A 25,036-nucleotide genomic window follows, 5' to 3' on the forward strand; every position below is an offset into this window, starting at 1 on the left:
CTCTCTCTTTCTCTCTCTAAGACAGATGCCTCTACCTAGCAGAAATCAGTTGGGTTTGCTAGTGCATGGTTTCCAAATGTTCAGCAGAGATGAACTGGGGTAGGTAATTTTGCAGTAACTTGAACCCTAGTGTGGGAAGACTGCTACTTCCCTTAGCAATCAGCAAAAACTGAGAAATATTAGTGACTTGTATCACCATGACACAGTATAGCGTTTGGCAGGTAACAGTTCAGCGACTTATTTAGGTGAATTGACTTTTGTTAGAAAAGGTGGTTTCAAACTGAAGAATTTCTGGAAACAAAGTTCAAACCCTGTGGTGTGGCTGGTCTGGTTGTTACAGTTCAATCTTACATGCAGGGAAGGACTCGTCTTGCATAACCACGGTACTGCTGCTTGCTAAAACCATGATGTTGAGCTCCTGCTGTTTCTCATGGGTCTCCTGGTACCATTCCCTCATCACTTCCGAGTCATGCGTTGGGATCAGGGTCACCTGCAGGGAGAGAAAAAACAGCTGCTGAAGAGCAGAACCGGAAATCGGATGAAAAACAGAACAGCGAGGTATTAGACCATTAGAAAAAGAAGGGCAAAGAGAAAAATCTTCCATTGTCCTTAGGAAATTCAAAGAATTTTTCAACTTAACGTTTTCTAGGAACCAGAACAAAGCTGCCAAAAAACCAGTTTTTCTGGGGGAGCTGAACACTGGAACCAAAAGCACGTCATGACTAGCTAATTAGTTTATCAATGAGTCGTCGGTTTTTCAGTTCCTTAGTGTTAAGAGAAGTGCTTCGGTTAAGGTGGAATTTCTTGTATTTCCTTTAACATAACTGATCCTAAGAACAAACGTTTGTATCTTTAATTTGTGTGTGTGCTTAGGGGCAGAGGAGTTGGGTGGGTAGGCGGGCACTGGCTTGAACAGTAAAAATTCTACCTCGTATTCAGTAAGAGGCCACTGGGTGTTTCTCATTAGATTTCATATGATGAAATAACCAGCATTTCTGTTCAATGTTATGCAAGCACAGTTTACTGAATGACTGTACAAAACCATAAGGAAAACTTAGATAAGCAAAAACCATAGCTGACATAGTATTAAGAGTGGTTCGTGCCTAGTTATGATGCTTGGGAGCCGGGAGTATCCTGCTGGGGACCATTTTCAGCAGTGCCCCTCCTGCAGCATCTCACTGGACAGCCGATTTTCTAAACGGCCATATTCCAAGCTTTGGTCTACTTGTGAAGCACAAAGGAGTAAAGACAAGTCCTCAACCGCATCACATGGAAATATGACCACTTGGTTACACTGGTTAATATTCTTGGTATATTAGGGTGAAGGGCAAGTAATCTTGGCCCCATTTTGCAGATAAATGTATTATGCTTTAGGGTGGTAAAGTGGCTTTCCTCCAAGTCCCTGGTGGCTGGTGGTAACAAGAATACTTTTAGACCGCCTTCTGTGTGTTAAGTCCACTTTGTCCTCAGGACAGTTTATATGTGGCAGACCCCCCCGGGGTACCTCAGGTGGATCCACAGTCATAATGGTGCCTCATTAAACATGATCCCTTCCCTCTGCCTCTGGACACAGCTCCATGTGCAGTGCGGACACTGTCCCGGAGCTCTTACCTGCATGTTGCTGCCCCACTGGGCCTTCCCTTCCAACAAGGCGTCCAGGACAGCCCGGCTGGGCTCCTCAGCAGCGGGGTCATTCCCACTCACCACGTAGTAGGACGACCTCACTCTCTTGAAAAATTCAACATCGACGTTCTTACTATTGCTGTGGTTGGGAATATAGCACAGGTCCAAGTACACAGGGGGGCCTGGAGGCACAGCTGAGGGCTTGGATGTCTTGGTGTTTCCTGGCCCTTCAGTAAATGAAAAATAAAGAGAAAGCCGGGGTCACAGGAATGCGAAGAGACCCATCTGTCCAGTACACCTTCCCTACTCCTTCCCAAGAAGGTCCTCTAGGACGTGGGGAGGGGGTACTGGGCATTCCCCTCTCTCATAGAGGGCATTTAACACTGGCAGTTTGAGAAAATATGACCTGGTTGTTTACCATCTCAACAGGAGAACTGAAGAATGGAATGTTTCCCTTTGTGGACAACGCATTAGGAAGAAGCGTTCAGGCCTTCCTCAAAGATGGAACTAGGTAAGTAACACTCCTTCTGAAAGAGCTACTACTGTGCATTTTAATTTGAAAAGTGGTCTAAGAAACAGATTTCTAAAGGACAAAAGAAAATATCTGCATTTGGTAAAACACAGTTAAGCAATCTTTGTAATCCAGTTAAGATCTCATTTGAAAGCAGTTTTGCCCATAGCTGAATATTATACCCTCACATTCGACCTAGCCAGTGGTCAGATCTTAATTAACATCATATGATTTCCAAGACCCTCAGCACCTCAACCTCATTCATAAACTGATGACACACTGTATTCTCTCCTTAGGACAGTACTCTAAAATGTGAGACGTCTCTCCTTAGACAAGATCGGATACCAGACTTTGGCAAGAGGAAGGGTCAGAAAGACTAGGCTTTCTCTAGCCAATCAGGACATACCAGACTGAGGTCAGGGGCACGTAGCAGCCAAAATTCCCAGTCTAAATCAGAAAGCCCGGGCAAAGTAAAGATTCAGACTAACCCCAAAGTTTCTGGGCACCTTGTCTGGTGAGCTGGCTTTCTGATTTGTTCTAATTAGAAGGTTTAAACTTTTTGAAACATTAATACAACTAGCATTCTAAGGCAGTGATTCTTTCCCTGGCCACATGATTAGAATCACTTAGCATGCTTAATACCAGGCCCCAGGCCCCAGAGTCTGGCTCAGCTGGGCTGGGCACCACCATTTTTTAAAAGCACCCCAGCTGATGCTAGTGTGTATCTGGTTTGAGACCAGGGCTGTAAAGCCATTTAAAATACTAGCTGGATCCTATATATTTAATCCTCTTGCCTTTCTCCATGGGATGTATAGAGCCTGTCATCCCAGAGTCGAAACCAGCAGTGAATTGGTCTAGTTTTATTTTCAGGGTGGGTAGGGACGTGGTGAGAATCAGCCAAACTGGTATTTGGATAAACCGACTCATTTTATGAACAGATTAGCCAGCCTCTATAATGAACCTAAGCTAAAAGCCCTCAACATATCCATGTGTAAGTCTCCCCGAGAATTCTGACTTGTAACAGAAGTTTGTGAGTTACATTTCTTCTAATATTTAAAAATGTCTGCGGTTTCCCCTTGCACACTAAATCACTCCCATCAACACCCTTGAACACTGCTCACAGCAGCCCAAGCCAGACGTCAACCCAGGTTTGTTTTAAAATTAATTAATAGTGCAATTTTATCTTTTTAAAAAACTACTGGGGAAGCATCTTCAGAGTAAGTTCAAATTAACTCACTTTGCCTCAAAATTCTCTCTTTAAGTGACCAAAAAAAAAAAAAAAGTTTAAAAAATAAATCAATTGTGAGGGCTAGAGTGTATGTTCAGCAAGTTTGGTAGCAGATTTCAGTTGGAATTTATCTGTTTGGATGGATTTCATGTTTTCTCCTAAGTGCAGGTCAAGTTGTCAAGTCCTTTAGATCAAGGAGTTAATTATCTGGTGGTTTTCCATTAAGTCTAAGCATGAACAAATTCAGTTTGTTTTCTACATGCAAGTAAAAAAAGAGGAAACCTGCTAAGACCTGAGTCTTGAAATTGATGCTCCATGCTGCTTAAAAGTAAAAATTTGTACCTGTAACTAATACTTCCTAAAATGTACTGAATTTGAGAGTCCCAAAGGTTCATCTCTCAGATTTTCCATAATAAATCAAGGAAGTGTTGCTTAAATTACTGTTTGATTTACATGAATTCAAATCCCTGTAATTGGTTTGAAGCAACAAAATGAAGCTGGGCCATCAGAGACCTGTTCCATCAAAAACCCAGGTCATTGCTGAGACCTTGGTAAGTCTAAGAATCTGAAGTCAGGGGTATCTGCTCTTGCCAAGTGGAATTTCAATCTGAAATAGAATGCCAAGTCTCTGTTAGTGAGGCCGTGTGGTCAGAATGGGATAAGTAGAGCCTTGGATGCTTTTCTGTCTATTTGTACTGGGTACCCAGTGGTCAGCTGAATTCGCTGGTTGATCAAACAAAGCATTGCCTTTAATGGGCATGCATCTCCAGCCTGGTAATTTTTTTCTATTTAAAAACTGTATAACTTTTAATTTTAAAATGTTACAACTTTATTTTAAATGTTTTTATTTTTTAAAAATGGGACCTAAATCTTGGACCTATGCTGCTTATTCCAGGCTTGGCTTGGAACTCTGGTTCTCCCTAGGCCTTTGAGAGCTCCTGGCCTGTGTCACCTCAGCTTGATTCTGGGGCCGGCGTGGCCGAAGCCAATGCCAACAGAATCTTCCCGAGAAGCGTGAAACACACATCCTTGGCTCTGAAGATTCAGAACAAGGTTGCGGTTGCTGTGGTGCAAAAGGGAGCAAACCCAGGGGTCGCATCTGGGAAATCAGAGCTGCCCTGGGCCATAGGCTGAGCTACCCCCAGGCCTACAGGCTACACTGGGCTGAGATCTATACCTTTTGGCAGAAGAAAACAGTGAAGGGAAGGGAGAGCACCAAGTTGTGTTCTCTCACCTCCCCAGTACAAAGTCAAATGGAAATGCAGAGGCTGCAGTTACAAGTAGAACTGTCGTGTCCTGTACCAGGATGCCAGCACCTTCCACCTACCTGCAGTCGCCGTCTTTACCGATTTGGATGTGGAGGCATTCGCGGCATTCTTGGTCTCCTTGTCTTTCTCTTCTCCACGTGCGGCTTTGACCTCAGGAGTGGTGGTGGTGGTTTTTGTTGCTTTTTCCACAGATTCCTTCTTCTTAGGAGAAGCCACTCGGGACACCTTATCTGAGGATTCCTTCAAGGCCCCTGGCTTGGGTGAAGCTGCAGAGGGCTTGGACTTCCCATCACCCTTCTTGACAGGTGAGGATGACTTGGTCTTTGTACCTGGCTTTTTGGTTTTGGTCTTCTCCTTCAGGTCCTTCTTCAGAGCTTTGCCCAGGTTCTGCTCGATGGCCAAGGCCTCCGGGTCCATCATGGACACATCAGGGTGGCGTGGAGAAGGGCTGCGGTCCTGCATGGGGGCCGGAGGTGGATCCATGTGTTTGTACGTGACGGTTTTGTCTGTGGGGATGGTTTCTGATTCATCTTCCGAGTCGATATTCGCATCAGCTGTGATGGAGGGGCACTCTTCTGTCTCCGGGGGGACGTCAGAGTCAGTCTGGGACGGGGCTGACTCGCTGACTGAGGTGGGAGGGGTTTCATCACATTGTCGGCCCTGGGGCTTTCCTCCAGGAGGTGGTGGGGCTCCCCCTGATTGGGTGAGGGGCTTCTCCGATTCTTCCGTTGGCTCTTCACTGGCAAACCACTCGAGAGGATTGGGATTAATGAAGGAGGGTGAAAGCTCCGTCTTGGGATGCTTGTATTCACAGGAGGACACAAGGCATAAGTCAACATCCTGGCGAGCCTCGGAGGGGGACTTCTTTTCAGCAGTGTAGCGCTGGTCTGAAGTCTCAAAGGCATATGTAGACGTCTGGGGGGTTCTAGCGCTTTTATCGGGGGTCTCATAACAGTATGCGGAGGTAACAGGGGTTCGTGTAGTTGTTGTCGATGTCTCATAGGAGTAACTTTCAGACCCGGGGAAACTGGCAGTTTTCTCAGTGGTCTCATAAGAGTAGCTGGAATCCCCAAGTGTGTGGCCACCCTCTTCAGAGTCGTCATAGCCATTGCTGATGTCATCCAGGAGCCTTTGAGACCGCTCAGTCTTTTCATAGCTGTAAGCACTCACTTCAGGGGTCCTTATTGTCTTCTCACTTATCTCGTATGCGTACCCAGACTCTTCAGGGCTCCGTGTGGGCTTTTCAGTAATTTCATAGACATAGCCACCATCTTCGGGAGTCTTGGTGGTTTTCTCAATGGTCTCATAGGAGTAGCCTCTGTCACATGGGGATTTGGTGGTGCCCTCTGTTTTCTCATAGTAATAGCCACTCACATCTGGGGTCCGGGTAGTTTTCTCATAAGCCTCATAGTCGTAACCTTCTTCATCTGGGGACCTGGTTGTCTTCTCAGGTTTCTGATAGGCATAGCTGAAGTCTCCAGGTGTCTTCCCTCCACTGTCCTTCTCCAGGCTGGATGTGGTCAAATCTCTCTTCAAGGCTAGATGGTGTGGCATCGTATCAAATAACATGGAGGCACGGAAGCCATATGGCTCTGCAGATGCTGCACCCATTGGTGGGGGAGAGGCAGTGTGGCAAGCTGCTGTGCTCTCTTTGACTGCAGAGGTAGAGTCTGAAAAACTAGGGGAATACAAAGGAGAGGACTCTCTCGGGGTGAGTGGAGAGATATCAGATTTTGGTGAGAGCTTCTCGCCTTCCAGACTTTGCACTTTTTCAGTGGTGAGCGAGGCATATACGGATATATCTCTGGGAGGAACAACATCGGACAGAGTATCTTCTTGGAGAGGAGAAGCGATCTGAGAAGGGGTATGTGCGGAGGAGGTGGATGGGGAGGCCTCCACCTGAGAGACTGAGATGAGCTCAGAAAGATCATTATCTTGGGTGTAGGACGGCTCCTCCGTTGGTGGGATCTTGTGTGATAAACTAGAGTCCTGCATGTCAGAAGGACTGTAGTCCACCTCAGTTGGCCCATTTTCAGTGATGTGAAGCATACTTGCACCCACTGTAGGGTGATCTGGAGACTGACGACTGAAGTCCATAGCAAGGGAATGCTCAGGGGATTCCTGGCCAAATTCAATAGACATCGAGGATTGTTCAGATCTGTGATCTTGAACTGGTGTCCTAGACTTGGCTGTTTTAGGGGAGAAGTCTGGTGGAGAAATTGACATTGGTCTTGGGCATTCTTCTTTAGACGGAGACATTTCTGTTTCCTGGAAAGTGGTAGGCGTTTGCACGACAGACACTGAAAGGGAGTCGTCTACTTCAGTGGAATGTGGGGAACCAACCTCAGCATGCAGCGAGGGAGACACGTCATCTGTTGTCGGCTCTGGAAATGAGCTTGTAGCCACAGAAGCTGTGGAGACCGAGGCCACACCCTCCATGTGAGAGTATGTGTCTTCTGCCACACCCTCATCAACCGGGGTAGCTGACTTGTCTGAGATAGTGCCTTCAGAAATGGACATCTTAGTGTCTTCCTTAAAAGATCCAAACTGACCGACATCTATTTGTGTAGGCGAAACATCTCCTCCTAACTTCCTTTCATCTAAAGCCAGTCCTGCTTGAGAACTCATGGCTTCAACATCATCGGTTTTCTTTTCTTGACCAAAGTCTTCCTTTATTGGTATAAAGTCTGTGCTTTTCCCTTCCTGTTTGTCTGGGGAAAGACCAGTGGAAGTCATGTCAGAAACTGGACTTATTTGGTCTGGAAAGCCTTCTTTTCCATTCTTTCCTTCAAAGGGGCTTTCGGTACATCTCTCAGGAGCCTTGTCATCCGCACTTGGAAAACTTTCATATGCAGACTCAGAACCAATTAGGGGAGGGCTCCGTAAAGGAGACAAAACTTTTTCAATAGGAGACTCCGAGTCAGGCACAGGTTCATCCATGGGGCTTATGGAAGCCCTTTCACTCTCATCTTTGGCATCACTGAATTCAAAGCTCACTGGGACTGCCGCTGGTTTTTCAATGACCTCTGTGGGAAGGTGACTAGATTTCTCATCAGTGGGAGATTGGTAGTACGGTGTGTGGCCAGCACTGCCAGTCACAGACTGAGATGGAGACACCACTTCCAGGGTCTTATCCTCAGGACTGGCACAGTGTTCTTCCACTACTTCTTGGGTCACCTCCAGAGATGCTGGGACTACTTCTGCCTCTGCTGAGACTTTAATCTCACTGGGCGTCAGAGAAAAGTTCACGCTACGTTCACCCACCGGGGTCTTTTCTATGGGTGATGGTGGAGATGGACTCAGGGACGGGCTCTTGGGTGGGCTAAGTTTTTCATCTGAAACTGCTGAGACGATGTCTTTGATCTCCAGCGTGGCACTAGCTCTCACGTCTTTCTCTTCAGAGCAGTAGGCATCACGTAGAGCAGACCTGCTGAATTTGTCTTCCTCCATGGACGAGGGTGGTGAGATGGTGGAGGCTGAAGCACTGTAATCCTTGCCATCAGTGGCATCTGTTTTTGACCCTTCAGACAGTCCGTTGAGTGATGTCACAGCAGGTTTGGAGTATTCCTGAGGATACGGTGAAGGCTCGTATTTGGTGACGTTTACAAATTCTTGAGATGGGGACTCGGTCTCTTCATTGTTGGTCTCGTCGCTCATCACATCTCGAGGAGTAGACATCTCGTCCATGGGGGTGGGCTCGCTGGATATCTCAATGGTAGACTGGGTGTAGCCGGAGGTGGCAGTGAATTCTTCAGGCTGGTCTTCCCGATTCTCCTCGTCGGAGGCAGTGGCCTCACTCTCCGAGCCTCCGGGTAAAGTCTCATCGTGAATTGAAGATGCAGGTTCTTGGACAGGAGACTGGGCTCCCGCTAGCTTGGTGGACGTGGTAAGGAATCCGTACTGGTCCTCGGCGCCGCTAGCCTCCGCAGCCTTGTCGACCACGGCCATCACGTAATCTTCAGCTTCAGCCTTTTCAGGCTCGTAGTCTTCCTCTCTGGCATCCTCGGCTCTGTCCTCCTCGTCGCCCTCCTCCTCGGATTGTTCAGCTTCTCCCTTCTCCAGCACCTCGTCCCTGTCTTCTTCTGCTCGGTCATCACCACTGGCCACCGACTCCCTCTTCTCCTTGACGTGCCCGTCGGCCTCAGCCTTGGTGCTCTCCTCCTCCGCCGCCAGGCTGTGCTTGGAGGCGCCCACACACACGCTCTCCTCTGCGTCCTCTTCTGGCTCCTCGGCCTCCTCGGTTTCCGCCTTCTCTTCATAGTCTCCGGTCTCGGAGGACTCCTCAAAACCCGCTCCTTCGTCTTCAAACTTTTCAGTGTCCTCCACCCCCTGCTTCTCGACGGGCTCCAGCTCCTCGGGGGTTTGCTCGCACTCACCCTCCCCTTCAGTGGTGGTGATTCCCTCATCGGGGGACTCGGCAGGACCTCTGGTAACTTCTGTCTCTTTCTGGATGACATAGGCTTCGACGGGCTCGCTTTCCTTCAGTTTCTCTTCATCTTCGATCAGCTCCAGCTGAGGCTGGATGTCTTTTGCTACGTCGACCTCGACCTCTTCGGCCTTCAGCTCTTCAAAGTCCTTGGTCAGATCCTCGGGGGATGACATAAGGGACCTCTCGGCTTCGAGTTCTTTGGCGGGGCCAGCGGTCACTATTCCAGCCGCTGCCGCCACAGCCGCCGCAGTGGCCATGGTGCCAGCAGCTGCGGCCACAGCCTCTGCGGCCTTGCCTTCCTTCTTGACGACTTTAATTTTCCCCTTCTCCTTCAGCTGCCCAGCAGCAACAGAATCTTTCTTGACAGTCTCTTCCTTCTTGGGTACTTTTGGTTTTAATGCAGCCGGTTTTTTTGCTTCAGATACGGGAGTAGGTGATTTCTTTGTGTCTTTAGGAAGTTTCTTAATTTCTTTTTTGGGTTCCTTTTCCTCCTTTTTAATTTCCTTCTTTTCCTCCTTCTTAACTTCCTTCTTGGCTTCCTTCAGTGGGGTTTCCTTCTTAGCCTCTTTTTTGACTTCTTTTTTCTCTTCTTTCTTGATTTCTTTTTTGACTTCCTTTTTCACCTCTTCCTTTTTTGGTTTTTCCTCCTTCTTGACAGGTGTTTTGTCCTCCTTTTTAGCCACTTCTTTCTTTGGCTTCTCCTTTTCCTTCTCCTCTTTCTTTTCTTCGGGTTTTGCCTTTGTTTCCTTCTTCACAGTCTTCTCCTTGGTGACTTTGGGTTTGGCGTCTGTGCCTTGCTTTTCAGGCCCCTCGGCTTTGGCCGGAGGCAGCTCTTCTTTGCTGGGCGCCTCCTTTTCTGTCACTGGAGGTTTGGTTTCTGTTTTTACTGGTTTGTCTTTTTTCACCGTTACCTTGTCTTTGCTTTCAACTTTGGGTGCCTTTTCCACGTGATTAGCTTTTGTGACTTCAGGGGTTTCTTCTTTTGACTCCTTTCGCCCAGATTTGCTGGGGAGTGGCTTTGCAGCTGGCTTCAGGCTCTCCCGGCTGTCGGCCCTCTGCTTCAGCCTTACTTGTTTCACAGCAGGGGTGGCCACCTGGCCAGTTAGATCCTTCTGGGTGGCCAGTGGCTGTTTCAGGAAGTCCAAATGTTTGAGCTTTTCCAGTCCTTCCAGGATATTGTATTGGGTGCTGTTGCCAGGAAATAAGACTCGGATGATTTTCTCTGCAGGGTTTGCTGGATGCCACACGATCAAAGACGAGACTGAAGTTAAGTAGGAAATTGGGATGTCTATTTCTTGACCGTTAGGCAGGATTAGTTCAGCCTTGTCTTTGTTGGTGCCAGTCCACTGCTGCATAAAATACTGCATTTCCTTGCTGCTCTTGACTGGGTTAAGCACATACATCTCTAGTTTACCAACTCCCATTTTTTGGAAAAGAATGACAGGCTCAATGGTATTGCCTACACTTCTGAACAGAGGTTCTGGCTTCATGGACAATTTGTTTAGGTACTGGAGAGTGAAGCAAGCTTCTTCTATGCTTCTCTTCATCTTGATGTTTGGCTCTGGGTTTTTCAGATTTTCAGGTACATTGAGAAACACAACTCCTAAGTCGGGGGAGATGAGGTTTTTCATCCAGTCACTATTTGTGGTGGAGCCCTGGGACTGTTCTTCCTCGAGCTCTGCGATTTTCCGCTGGAGCACGCTGTTTATTCCAGGCAAATTGTCGTCCCCAATGTGGGTGAGCAGGATGGAGTCCACTCGGTCCAAGTGTCGGATGAGCTTCCAGAAGCAGGATTTTCTTTCTGATCCTCCATTGATGAGCATGTTGAATCCATTCACTGCAAACAATGCAGAATCGCCCCTCCCTCCTGGAAAAATGTAACAGCAGGGCTTGGATAGCTTCAGAAATCCACCTGACGTGGGAGGTTCTAGGATATCAAAGGGAGATGGGACTTCCACGGATTCTGAGAGATACTCGGTAAACTCGGAAAGTCCTTCCATCTCTGGCAATATAGAAGCGGAGTTGAGTTTAATATTGATGAAGTCTTGGAGATTATGTCTGTCAAGATTGGAGTTTTTCCAGTCCCCTTCTTCGGGACAGAAAAGGGTTAAGCTGGCTTTGTTGGCAGGATGGGTGGTACTCAGTAACTCCCCAATCTGGGATTTAAAAAATCATAAGAAACAAAGAAAGAAGAAGTTCAAGTGACTGTCATCACTGATCCATCCTCTCCCTCTATTACTAGGTATTACAGGATCACTGGATGCACACAGGGCAAACGTCAAGAGACGTTGGTTGGTAAATATTTCCATACTGGTAAGTGAACAGCCTCTGTCCTGACCACTCCTACCGTTCCCTTCTCCCTCAACTCCCTACTCCGCTCCCCCCCTGCCCCAAGCACCTCCCCCTCAGACCTCGCCACCATCTGTTCCTGCCCAGCAGGGGATCTTCAGAACTCTGCTCCACTTCTAAGACTAGTGACCATCTGGATGATCAGTGCCTGTGTGGTTATGAAATACTCTGGATACAACCCCTGGGTACTTGCCATGCAAAAATGCCCTTTAAAAAGTAACAAACTATCACAGGGGATGGCTCGGTGAGTCATTTCACCACTGATATGAAATGTTTTCTTTTATTCCACTGGGCTGGGCAAAAAGGACTGATGACACATTAAATGAATTTTGATATAGTGCACATGGCGTCAATTTTTAGAATTTGGTAGGTAGAGAAGAAAAAAGCTTGGTGGGGTTTTTTTTGCATCTTGGAGACAAAGTTATAGACTGCATATTACTACAAAAAGTTACTGGTTCTGGCATCAGTTCACACCACATAAAGCATGAGTAGTTCATCCAGCAGATTCTCTGCAAATACAGACACTCTGAAACCAAGATGGTCAGAGCAGTTGGATAATTATGTGAGCAAGGAGCCAAAATTTGTCCCCCATTTGCTCTTGTTTGAATCCAGGGTGCGATATTCTACTCTATTACAACTCCTGTTCTTTTCAGGGCAAGCTGGGCATGAGTGGCTAAAATCAAATCTGGCTGAAAAGTTTTCAACACATTGTTTAAGTACTGCAGGACGCGAAATGCAGAGGAGTTAACTGGGACCAAAACAGAGACTGTGACTTAATGAAAATGCTGTTTTCTTTCTCACTCCATATTATGGCCCTATGCCTAGGAGGTAGTGAGGGAGAATCATGCCATAAACTCCAGTCTTCTTCCTTCAGTTAACAGCAAAGCCCGTAAATCAGCTCAGCGTTTCCAGTGAAAAGAGCTCTGTGTCCTTAATGGTAAATGATGAGGGCAAAGCAAAGATTTCATTTGGTCCAGGCATCCCTGAGCCAGTGGGTCTAAACTCTTCCCTTCTAGTATTGGAGTGGTTTTCTCTGTCTCATACAACCTCCTGGATACCAGCGTTCTGAGGCTACTAGTATGAATGTTTAGAAGGGTTATAAAATCTGAATTTTCCAACGTTAGATTGCAGTAGAATAGCCATTTTTGTTTTGTTAGCCTATTTGTCCTACATTTTATGTGAAGGGTCACAAAACGACGAGTCTTTCTTTGACTTTGCTGTTTTCCTCTGACTTGATGATCTTCTATAAAAGGGATAAGAATCAACTATTTTGGAAGCTGAGAAAACTGATAAACAGCAAATGGTAGCCATCCATGGGGGAGTCTTTGCTCAAATTATTTGCTGACCAAAGCAAACATCAGCACCAACTATGGTTTCCTGTCCAATAATTAGCGTAGACCCACATCACCATCACTACAGAACAGTTACAATTGTCTCAGTCCTAATTTTCACACAGAGCACATGCAAGCTATTCATGTTTTATAACACATTTTTGAGGAGAAATCCAGGATAACTCAAACTGCTGAGTCTTTAATAGTGAAATGCAAAAATTAAGTTTAGTTCATTTTAATTTTTGAAATTCTACCCTGAGGGGTGTGGCAGGTAAAGGTATGATCCAGCTGTGTGCAGGGGGTATTCAGTCACTAGCTCTTCTTATGTGACGTAGGTAATCATCAACATCAAGGAGAAGGTAAAGGACTTGTGGAATACTTCCTTACTTTCCATCTTTTCACCTCTACCCAGAGAGTTTCTATGAAACGAAGGAAATGACCCCCCCAAAGGAAACAAAGCTGTGCAGAATTCTGAGGAAGTCAAGGGCCTTGAAAAACAGCAAAGAGGCTGGTGAATGGAAAGCTATGACGTACAAGAGAAAGCAGAAAACAAAAGTCAGCACTGCCAGACAGGTTTTTTTTTCCACAGAGGGAAAATCCGGTTCCTTTGGAGAAGCAACAACGCACTGTGCATGAGACAAGAACACAGTCTCAGGCTGGAGAGAACCCGTCATGAAAGAGACAGATGGAAAGGGTCCGGGAGGAGGAGGAAGAACAGGCACTGCGGCCTTGGAGCAGCACAGCAGAAACAAAGCCCCGATATCCCCCCAGAACCAGCTTCCAGACCTGTGCCAGCACGTACACTGGAGAGACAGGGCCTCAAGGGCAAAGACCGGGTCTCACAAGTGCCCGCTCAACCAAGGGACAGGCGAGAGCAACGAGGAGGAGCCAACAAGGTGAGCAGTGACAAGGGGACCTGTGAGTAGGTCCTAGACTCGGGACCTGAGGCTTCCTCTAAAAGGGTTTGCAAATCATCACCATGATAAGTGCTAGCTAGTAGAGCCCGTTATACTAAAAGCTCCTGAATAGGCAGAAACACGTCTTCTCTATCTCTGTTACCTTTGTTTCCCCAGCACATCATCAGGCTCAGTCGATGTTTGTTGAACCTCACTGAACTTGGCCAGTTAAATACGTGCTGTCCTCCTGAAGTGGACACTTGGGAAGTGACCAGAGCCCACTAATACTTCTCAAGCACGCTGACTCTGCTGCCCTCCCCTTGTTCTTACAAAGACGGGTGGGTGACATGACCAGAAGGAATACTGTTTGGGGCAAAGATAGTCCTTTTTGTTAATTACCTTTTCTAATTAGATGCAGGCATACTGGAAGAGGACGGAAGATATAGGAAATAAATGACTTTACAGCAGATAATATTAATGAAATAAGATTGCAATTTCTAAACCATAGCCTACTAACTACATTTCCTTTTGTGGTTAGATTACTTGCTTGGCTAATGAGGAAATACAGCAGACAGCGTATCTGGGTTTTAGCAAGATGTTTAACAGGGTCTCTGCACGGTGTGACAGTAGAACTGGGTGGTCCTAGCCAGCCATATAAATTCTGCTGCTCCATGTCAACCTGGAGGGAGGTCTGCGATGGGCTCATTTATGTCCTGTTGGTATTGACGTGAATGAAAATGGTGAAGGCATGCTTATCAAATCTGCGGACAGCATGAAAATAGGAGGCCTAGGCATTGTGGGGTGGCAGAATTAAGACATTTAGGAAAGCCATTGACATTGGGATGATGATGACTAAGTCAACTCTAACAGAGGTATTCTAAAGGGATAAATGTAAAGTCCAGTAAACCAGCTGGGAAAGCAGGATTGGGAGATGGGGCTTATCAACAATATCCGTGGAAAAGACTCAGGGATTTTAGTTGACAGTCAAGTGCATTTATCATAAAGCTAAAGAAGTTTAAATTTCAAGGCTCCTCAGTGGCCTGGTCCCCTCCCAAAGTCCTGTACTTAATTGTGTATTAATAATTTTGTTTTCTTTTTCTTAAAGGGAACCCCCCCCCCAAACTGTGTTAATTACAGAGCTTCTCAGAGCCTGCATCCCTTCTTCACTGACATTTAATTGTGGATGGTGATGGTCAAAAGTTAGTTTTAGACTTATTGAATAGAAAATTGTATTGAAAACTGTAGAAGTCACTGACCCTCACACTCCTAACCTGGTCAGTGACCCCTGGAGTATGGTGTCCAGTGTGAGTCATAGCATTTTAGAGAAACTGGACCAAAAACAAGCAAACTGAAATTGCTCGCTCCTCCTCCTTGGCCTTAACCTCTAAACGCTAGACCTGGGCCCCCTTCTCTTCTAACACATTCCTCCCTCTAGACTACTTCATCTATTTTCTAATGTACTGATGGCTTCCACATTAATGTCTCTAGCCCACTCTTAGTTCCCCGAGCTCTGGACTCCTATATCTAATTGTCCGATAACGCCAAGGCACTGAAACATGGCCAAGAATGAGCTCCTGAGTTTCCCCCATCCCCACCCTACCCCCGTTTCCTGCCAATGGACAGTGACCAGAGAATGTAAGGAACTTTTAATATCTTGTTTCATGGAGAACACTGAGTAGATGAAAATGATTAATCTGGAGGGGAAAAAAATTGGCAGCACTGGTGAAGGGTGTTAAGACACTGTCAGGTGGAAAAGGGATCACATTCCTTCCATGAAGATACGATGAGACAAATGAGGAAAAACTTTCTAACAGAGAGAATGAAAAATGTCCCCAGGAGATGGTGATTTCACCATCCTCAGATTTCAGGGAGGGATGGGTTAGCCAGATGACTGTTCTATCTGTAGGCTCTGGTTTTGTCGTTGACCTCCAGTGACTCACAAAAGCTGAAGCTCAAAATGCACTGATAATTCTATTTTTCAGTCCATTTATTTTTAGCTCTTCTTGTTAAAAAAAAAAGCGTCATTTTTGGTTTTGCCAAATTGTGTTTCTGGTTTCTCTGGAGTGACTAGTATGTTTCGAGGACTAACTAAAAGGAGCAAGAGTAGACACCAAACGGCCTTTAAGATCCCTTAGTTGCTGAGTCATTCTGTACTCAAAACCTTCTCCCAAGGCAACAGTAGGCAGTCACGGCTCTAAAAGCCTGCTAACCACTGGCCTGCTCCGGTGGTTTCCAACCCACTCTGGCTACGGCATCTTTTCTCCAAAGTCCAGAATGTAAAAGAGGTATGGCCCAGGTACTCTGGCTGGGACAAGGGGAAGTGAGTGAATTCTACCCTGTGTCTCCCCCTTTTCTTGTCTTCCCCCAGCACCCCTGACACCACTGATCTAGTCTGTAAGGGAAAGTTCTAGAGATCTTTTAACGTATGTTGAGCATTACTTCCCCAAAGTATCGGGGTGGGGGTTACAGGGCTGGCAGAGGAGAATATGACAGAGCCTCTGGCCTTTAATGCCTGCCTGGTATAATGAAAATGTGTGCCCTTCCGAACACGCCTCAGTGATTAGAATTCAGCCCTTGCACGGAACTCCCATGTTCCAGTTAAAGCTGTTTCTTTTTCTTCTTTTTCTTCTGTAATTAGTGGTAAATTCTGATATATGCACAGTCCCTTGTGCTAAAATTCTACTTCTGTGGGCTAGTAAAAATGACTTAAGCAGCAATATTCGCAACACTACCTTACTGACACTGCCTTACTTAAAGACAGAGAGAGAGGTATTATTTGGGGGTCCAGATGGGTGGATTGTGATACCTCCAGATTTAAAATTCTGGCAATGACAAACCCTTTTGTTTACATGTGTCCTCTGTTCTATTTTACTGTAAAAAAAAAAAAAGACAAACCAATGACATGGGGGTAGAAACCAACCACTAGAAACTAACTGTGGAACTGCACAGGAATGTAGGAGAGGCACCTGTGTTCACGTAAACGAGCTGAGGGTTCAGGGCTGAACTGAACCTAGAGCAAGCCAGTTAACCGCCCACCCGGTACTGGGCCACGGGGCTGTTTCCAGGCCTCTGCAGCCCTCTCCCTTGCCCAGGCCAAGGTGCTGATAGTGGGTGTGACCTCTGAGCTACCAGACAGATGCCCAGCTGGCCCTGGGCAGAACACGAACCTGGGGACACAATCTTGTGTAAGATTCTGACAATACAGTGATCACACACCCATCTCAGGGCAGCAGGGAGAGTGAGAATTAGAGCTCTGGCTTGGGAATCTCAATGCAATCAAACAAGGTTGTGAGGGAGCCCTGGGCCCTTTCTCACTGTGCGGGGAGCCTGGGCTCTCTGCCTCGGGACCCAGATGACATCATAACTTCTGAAAGCTGGAGAAAAATGTTCCTTTTTATTCCTCCCCAGTGAGTGGAGAAACAGTGATGTCATCCGACCAGTCTTTCTACACAAAGCCTCCAGGTGAACCTAATGAAGCTGGGCAGTTTATTTACAGCTCTTGGCAATGATGGAAAGTACACAGAGGCCTCTCTGTGACTCTCGGGGCCAAGGAAGATTAAATGCAGAAAGACAGATGGCCCTTCCCAACATCCACGGGACTAAGACGCCGCCATCTCAGGAAGTTCTCAGGAAGATGGTTTTAAATAGATGTGGCAACTCCTCCTGTCAGCACGTCCCTCAACCTCTCCATGTAGAAACTTGCTATCAGCTACGGGCAGCCCCAAGCCGCTATGGTGACAGCCCTGAATTGTCGCTCTAACTAGGAGACCAGAGGCGCGTTATTTTGCAAAGAGAAGTTTCCCAACCAGATAAATTCGCAAGCAGAAATAACCAAATTCAAATGTTCGATCTGATTTTACCAAATACCACTAGTATCCTATAATTTTCAAAACGCCACATGTATCATCCTTGAATAAGATATATTCGTTAGAAACATTAATGATCACGCTTCAGTCCAGCTATTTTAACCATCCTTCTCCTGTGGCATGGACATGTCCCACAGACACACCCCGTTTTCCTACATGCCTCCCTTTCTTGGACTATTCAAGCAGCCCAAGTTCAAACACTGGGGCCAGGCATTAAAAGTAAGAGAAATCAGAAATTATTTGACCAGGATAAGTAAGTACATGCACTGAAAGAGATCAGGGCAGTTAAATCCTACCCAAAATCCAAGAGATCTTTGGAGTATTCTTTCAGAAAACAGGAAACCTGGGTTTTCTTTTGGACTCTGTCATTCCAAGTTTCTCCATCACCTCTGCCATCTGTAAAATGCTGGCTGTACCAACCCCCCTCCATCTGTATCTCGGGCACATTCAGAATGGTTCCAATTAATTATAGATGAGTGCTCTAAATTCCTCGGGAGATGAGCCACAGGACTGCAGGGCACTGCACCACGCGGTTTTGCTTATTTCAAAGGCGTGCAACACCCCCTTCCCGCAGCCTCCTATCTCCCATCAGCCTTTCAAAGATCAGCCTAAGGCTACAACAATAACCGAGCAACTGTAAAGCTTGGATACTCCCAGACAGGAGCCTACCTCTTGATCGGTGAAAATCTCTATGAAGTTCTGGAAGGAGAAAGAGCCGGACTGGAGAATGAGCTCTCCGGTATTTTCAAAGCACTGCCCCGTCAACACGAGCAGCTTGTGTCGGGCGGCGTCCGTGATCATTAAGCGCACCTGAAACAAAGCACGGGGAGCATGAGCCATGGGGGGCGCTGGAATCCCACCTTCAGGATCAGGCTGGCCCTTGGAGCTCTTGAAGTTTCTTACCAACAAGAATTACGCGTTCCCCGGTATTCACTTTGCCCCTGGGGTGCTGGACAGAGCCAATGACTGTGGTCACCAGCTGCCCATGAATGCCATTTTCCAAATCTGGCCACCACCAAGACAGTAGTAGGAGTTAACTTTCTACCCTTAGTTTCCTTGTCTTTTTCAAAGCAGTCTCCACAGCTGGCAATCATTTGTTGCACAGCTGTGCCTACTAGCAGCGTGCAGTCCGTGAGACATGAGTATCTCACAGGCTGACTCACCAAGTACAGTCCAGGTCTCCCAACTGCTGCCTCAGGAAACATAGGTTTCCAGCTAGGGTCCCAAGTCAGCCCCTCCCACCCAGGACCCCTTTCCTGCCAAGCCATACACCGAACACACAGCTCCCAAAGCAGTCTCCAATGGGATCAGCAAGGTGCCTAACGTTGAACTTGAACATAAACAAAAGGCTGCCCTGATTGGGAATCTTTTAAATAGAATCGTAAACGGTTTGCACGAAAGAACTCTCTGTTCTTTAAGTGGCAGGGAGCCAGCCTGTCCTTCAGCAGAAATACCACTCCAAGCACCAAGGTTATTCATTCTGAGCCCAACTCAGTTCAGCACAAAGTGACTGCCAGGCATCATGCTAGGCACTAAGGGAGGGATGCAAAGTAAACAGGACGTGACCCACTGTCCCCACGAACCCCAGGATCCAGGGAAATGCACATGTACCGAAGTAACTGTTCCGGCCCCATCTGCTCCACAGGCAAGCCTGGGTTCCTTAAAGAAATTCCTCATTTTTTCCTTCTTCATTTCTCACAGCTGTTCCAGGCAATCTGCCTGCACATATATTCAACCTCCAGCTTTTTTCAAGTTGTATCTACTTCCTGATCCTGATGGCCAAAGACAGATTGCTAGCCCATCACTTGCCTCACCTTGTACCTTCAGGGATTGTCAGAGAGGTCCTGCTCATCTGGAGCAGATGAAATGGCATCAAAACAGGCTATATAATGAGAGCCACAAAGTGGAAGCAAACCAAATGTCCATCAACTGATGAATGAATAAATAAAAGTGGTATACCCATACACTGGAATACTATTCTGTCATAAAAAGGAATGAGGTACTGATATGGGCTACGATGTAGATGACTCTGGAAAACACTACGTAAAGTGAAATAAGCCAGACACAAAACGCCACATATCATATGATTCCACTGTCTGAAATAACGTGCTCAGAACAGGAAAATCCATAGAGGCAAAAAGTAGATTAGTGGTTGCCGGTGGTTGGGGGAATGGGGGTGACTGCTAATGGGCTTGGGGTTTAGGGGGCTGATGGACACATTCAGGAATTAGATACTGATGATAGCTGCACAGTACTGTGAATAGACTAAACCCCAATGAACTACATACTTTAAAAGGATGGATTTTATGGCGTGTGAATTACATCTCAATTTTGAAAAACAAGCTACAGTCACAGAGATGCTCAGCGTGGGAGAAGAGATGCTGTGGATGGTGCAGGCCCCTGGGCCTGTGGCTATTCTAACTAACATCCAAGAAGCAACTCAATCTCAAAGGTACCAGACTGCAGTAAAGACAGTGGGAAACAGAGGTGAAACAATTCTTCTACCCTGGGTGAGCAGGGATTCTTGGCGTCAGCCTAGTTCCTACCTTACAGTAGGCTCTGAAATACCCACTCTCTCTGGCAACAATTTTCATGTGGTGGTAAAAATATTAATACTGAGAAAAGCCAACATATATGTTTCGGTTGTCATATGCCATGCTCTGTTCTAAGCACTTGACACTTCTGGACACAAAACTAAATGTCAGTGCTATTATGATCTCCATTTTATAGAGGTGGAATGAGACAAAGAGATGGTCAATGACTTGCCCAAGGCCACCAGCTAATAAGTGGCAGAACCCAGGCAGTCCAGCAGCAGAGGCCGTGCCCCTGGCAGCTGTGCTGCCCTGCCTTTCAGCAGTGCTAAGGGGGTGGGCAGGATGCTCTGAAGGAGGCTTGCATCTGAGAAGCCATTATTCTCCAAATTTGGGTCATGAAGGTCTCAGCCTGAAGGCTTGCAGTCTACTTCCCCTGCTACCTCCCAGCCAGACTCCATCCCAGAAGCACACCCTCCAGGTATACCCCCACATTCCACACCCTCTTCACCTCTACAAAATACTACAGTTCTGGCCAGCATCTTCCACTCCGTCCTTACTGAAAGGGGCAGTCTCGGGTGGTACTGATGCAGAGAACCAGCCACTGACTAGGAGTACGGAAGCATCCCTGGACCCAGAACCTGTCTCTCCCTTGTCCCTCTCTTGCCACCTGCCCAGCCCCTCTCATCAGCTGGGTCTCCGTCCACTGTGTGAGGCCCTGCGGAGCCAGATACTTACCTCAGTGCTGACTGCTTCATCTGAGGGGTTGATCAGGACCACTGTTTCTAAAACGTCACTTCTGTGATGAAGGATCTTTTGTCCTGCAGGCACAAAAACACAGACAAAAGAGGAGACCTATAGCTTTTCCGAATTAAAACCGCCCCGCCTGCTTCTGGGACAGCAGAGGCGCTGCCGCCCAGGGCTCCAGGATTCCCCACTGTCCTGGGAAACACAATTGGTGTCACCAAACAAGATGGTCCGGGGCTCCACGGGCTCTCACAACCCTCTAGTTGTCGGGGTTGATCGCCAGGCTGCCTCTGCGCGTTAAGGGCGGTTTTCATCTGAGACAAGGGGTGGATGCCAGTAAAACTCAACAGGGCTCTTGACATTTCCTTTCTCATGGTAATTGAGGATGTTTCTCCGTATCAGCCTTTCTTCTGGTGAGAACGGCGCTGAGATTAACTAGGAGCCTTACTATGAATGACGTACCAGAAACCCCAGCTAACAATTAGCCCAACAACCAGAATGTCTGTCTGAGGCAGGCTTGGAGTCTGTTGGGGGATTCATTCATTAATTCACTTGCTCATAGAAAAGTGCAGAAACTGTGAGCAAATAAAGATGGGAGAACAACTCTCCCTCTGGAGAGGGTGGCCAAAAAAAAAAGACAAGCAAAGTGGATGGAGACCATGAAAGCAAGGGGACGTGAGGATGAAGGAGCCTGTCTGAGGAGGGCTGAAATTCTTCGGGGCTTTTGGCTCCCCGCACCCGAAAGGATTTAGGAACTTCATGTGGCCAGCATGGTCTACGGATGACCTTCTACAAGCGTCTCCCTCCTCAGACAATGAGATGAAAGTGATCAAGCGGATGTATGGCCAGAGTGGGTGATACATGCTCTGGCAGTGGGTGACGGACAGAGCTGCAGAGGGGTGTCCCTCAGACACACGGCTGGGAGACACGTGCTTGGGATGGTAGAAAAGGAAGGACAATGAAGCACTGGTGACAGGAGGAAATGGAATAGAATCTGAGGGAGACAGACACCAACGGAGAATATACAAGAGAGGATGGCCAGAAAGCAACTGCTTTCCAGGCAAACAGTTCTTCAAAAAGCTAAAACAGAATTTCTCTATGGCCTAGCAATTCCACTTTAGGTGAACTGAAAGTAGGAACTTGAAAAGAGACTTGTAGGTCCATGTTCACTGCAGCATTTTTCACAATAGCCAAAAGGTGGAGCCAACCCGAGTGTCCACCGATGGATGACTGGAAAACAAATTATGGTCTATCCATGCAGTGGAACATAATTCAGCCATAAGAAGGAATGAAGTTCTGATACATGCATCAATATGAACCTTGAAAACATGCCAAGTGAAACAGGCCAGACACTAAAGGACAAATAATTGTATGATTCCATTTACATGAACTATCTAGAGTAGGCTAAGTCACAGTCAGAGAGCAGATGAGATTTACCAGAGGCTGCAGGGGGAGGGATTGGGGAAGTCACTGCTAAATGGGTACGAGTTTCTCTTTGGGGTGATGAAAAAGTTTTGGGAATAGCAGTGATGTTGCCTAACACTGTGAATGTAATTAATGCCACTGAATTGTACATCTAGTAATGGTTAAAATGGCAAATTTCGTTTTTTATATATATTTTACCAGAAATGAAAAAAAATTATTAACGCAGTGTATCAAAGCCGTTGAAAAGCACATTTTAAAGGGGCGAATTATATGGTGTGTGAATTGAATCTCAATAAAGAGGTTAAGAAAAAAAAGAAGGTGGCTTTAGCTAGGGCTTTTTCCCTTTATATCATCAAGGAGCAGAAGTACTACAGAAACAGAATATTTTGAAATACTTACCACCATCACATTGACAAGCCCATTTTCCTCCATTGTCTTATCTTTGCTAACAGCTAATATTTACCAGTAAACCCCCACATTAGAAAAGGAAAAAGCCCAAAGTAAATAATCGTTTCAGGCACTGTTCCAAGCACCTCAAAGTACTAACTCATTTAGTCCGCAGAAGAGCTCTGTGACAGAGGTACCATGATGATCCCCTTTTACTGCTGAGGACAGTGAAGCCTATAGAGGAGAACTAACAAGCCCCAAGTCACAGCACTAAGAAGTGGTCACGCTGGGACCTGCACCCAGGCTCCTGAGCCCTCCGCCTCACTGCTCTGTGGATGAGGGTTTGGAAAAACAGACATGGTGCAGACGTCAAATGCCAAAGGGAGAGCTTGGGAAAAATCCAAAGGAATAAAATCAGAGATGTGCTTAAAGAAGCAAGAACTCAGAAAGCATGAGGAGAAGAATATTGGCAAAAAGAAGAAAAAAAAAGCGAAGGTGACAGAACACCCACATAAAAGAGGGGAAAGTTAAGGGAAGGGACATGACGTTTTACTACAAATGCCTGGAAATGAAGAAACTCCAGAACGATGTCACACAGTTTGAACAGGTGAAGGACTAAAGCCTCAGGAAAAATAATCCAACTAAGCCATGGGAAAGAACATTTGTTTACTGTGGACACTCAAGCCTGTAACTTATTAGACACGGCTTTTTGGCTTAGTTGTTTTTGCTTTTGACAAGCATATGCATTTCAGGCTAAAGTGAAAGAACATCAAACTGAATTAAGCAAATGATAAAACGACAATCAGCAAACATAGAAAACCGTCCCTTTTCTAGGTCCTTCCATCAGTGGCCTCCTCGAAACAAAGACTTCAGGAGCTTCAGAGGTGCTTAAGTTGAGATGAAATTACGCGAAAGCTTAAGACTAAGGAAAAGTGAGTGTTCATTTCCTCGATCGTACTTTGGATGTGCCTCCTTCTGGCACCCAAAGCCTCAGGCAGCATAATGCCAAGGTGGGGCTGTGGTCATGGCTGTACTCTGTAGGAACCCACAAAAGTAGATCCAGCGAGGTACATGGAAGCAGCTCCTTCCCCAGAGCTCCTTTCTTTCCTAAGTGATCTACACAATGCCCAGACCCTGCTAGCTGCACCCTCCCAAATGCAAGTCCAAGCACAAAAGCCCAGCACCCCCTCCCCGAGACACGCAGTGAGGACCCTCCTGCCAAGCCCCCTGGAAGGGGGTTCTTACCATCCTCAAGAAGTTCCTTTCCTCTTTGGCTTCATCACTTGCAAACAACACAAACGCCATGTGACAGCTGCCGTTTACCTCTACTCCTTCCAAGTCAGTTTTTGGACCTGTTGGCTCAGGAATTCAACCAAGGATGTTTTCTCTGCCCATCTTTGGAAATACGGACAGCAGTGACACAGACATGCACCAAGATGCCATGGCTGCTCCTTCAACAAAAGCCTTTTTACAGGATGGGATTTGAATGAAGAAGGGGATTTAAAGAGAGAGAGAGAGAAGCTTCAAGCTCTCATCACAGCCGACTGTTGGCCAGATTCTCGCCCCAGACGACCGACAACGTAAGCAGGGGCCGGGCCTTCCTGGCATCTGGCAGACCCAGGGCCTGCACGAGGGGCCCGGGCAAGCCATGCCCGCACTCCCACATCCCAGTGGGGTGCCAGCTCTCCTGGCCGCAGGCGGCTCTGGGCTCGGGCTGCTGCGACGCTCACGAAGTTGCATATTTGGGGAATGTTTCACACTGGGAAACAGGCCAGGCATTCTGAAGGAGAGGCCACCACCCTCGCCTGCAGAGGTCTCATTCAGTTGCTTCAGAAAAGAAGTTCCCAGAAGAGAAAGACAACGCGGTTGCAGCCTCTCTCTTTGCCATTATCGCCTGCATTCTCCAGAAACAGCTCACAGGGAAACCATTAGGCAGCCCGGATGAATAGTCAGGTCTCCTCAGCACTGGTCTGGGGGCACCAAAAGCGGGGGCTTGGGATGGACTGACTGTGTCACTTACTGCTGTGATAAGAAAAAAAGGTCCTTGAGGGCTTCCCCACAAAACTCAGGGTCATTGTGAAGGCTCAATCCTGGGCGGCAGGGAGGGCGGGGGGGACTGTTATGTGACAAAAAGGGGTGTGCTGCACCTCGGAATCAAAAGAGGAAGGCCTGGGGACCCCCTGAAGCAGCAGGGCCTCACACACAATGAGACTTTTGTCTGTGGGCTCCCAAAGGCTATGCTTAAAACTCAAATAAGCCTGTAGTTTTCACCTATTGTTGGACCCTTTTTTAATTACTGAAATTCTGACAGATTAACTCAATCTATGTGTCTTGTAAGGTTGGGCTGTTTTAGTGGTTTACATTTTACTGTATCCAGGTGACTTTGAAATCTCCGAAAGCAAAACGTCATTTTCTAGGTATTTGATTTTTAGGACGCTTATAGGG

General features: G+C 46.8%; 1 protein-coding gene across 1 annotated transcript in view; it reads right to left on the reverse strand.

The window, feature by feature from the left end:
* Nucleotides 1-334: 334 nt before the first annotated feature.
* The window catches only part of MAP1B (microtubule associated protein 1B), a gene marked incomplete at both ends in the record, with an annotated part of 89,743 nt that continues 65,041 nt past the window's right edge, over nt 335-25,036 (reverse strand). The window contains 5 exons of the mRNA XM_082835908.1: nt 335-490; nt 1,612-1,850; nt 4,690-11,215; nt 18,171-18,311; nt 20,771-20,853. Of these exons, the coding sequence (XP_082692034.1) occupies nt 335-490; nt 1,612-1,850; nt 4,690-11,215; nt 18,171-18,311; nt 20,771-20,853 (7,145 nt within the window). The remainder of the gene's footprint in view (nt 491-1,611; nt 1,851-4,689; nt 11,216-18,170; nt 18,312-20,770; nt 20,854-25,036) is intronic.

This window comes from Leucopleurus acutus (genome assembly GCF_964270905.1).
Source record: "Leucopleurus acutus genome assembly, chromosome: 3".
NCBI lineage: Eukaryota > Metazoa > Chordata > Mammalia > Artiodactyla > Delphinidae > Leucopleurus > Leucopleurus acutus.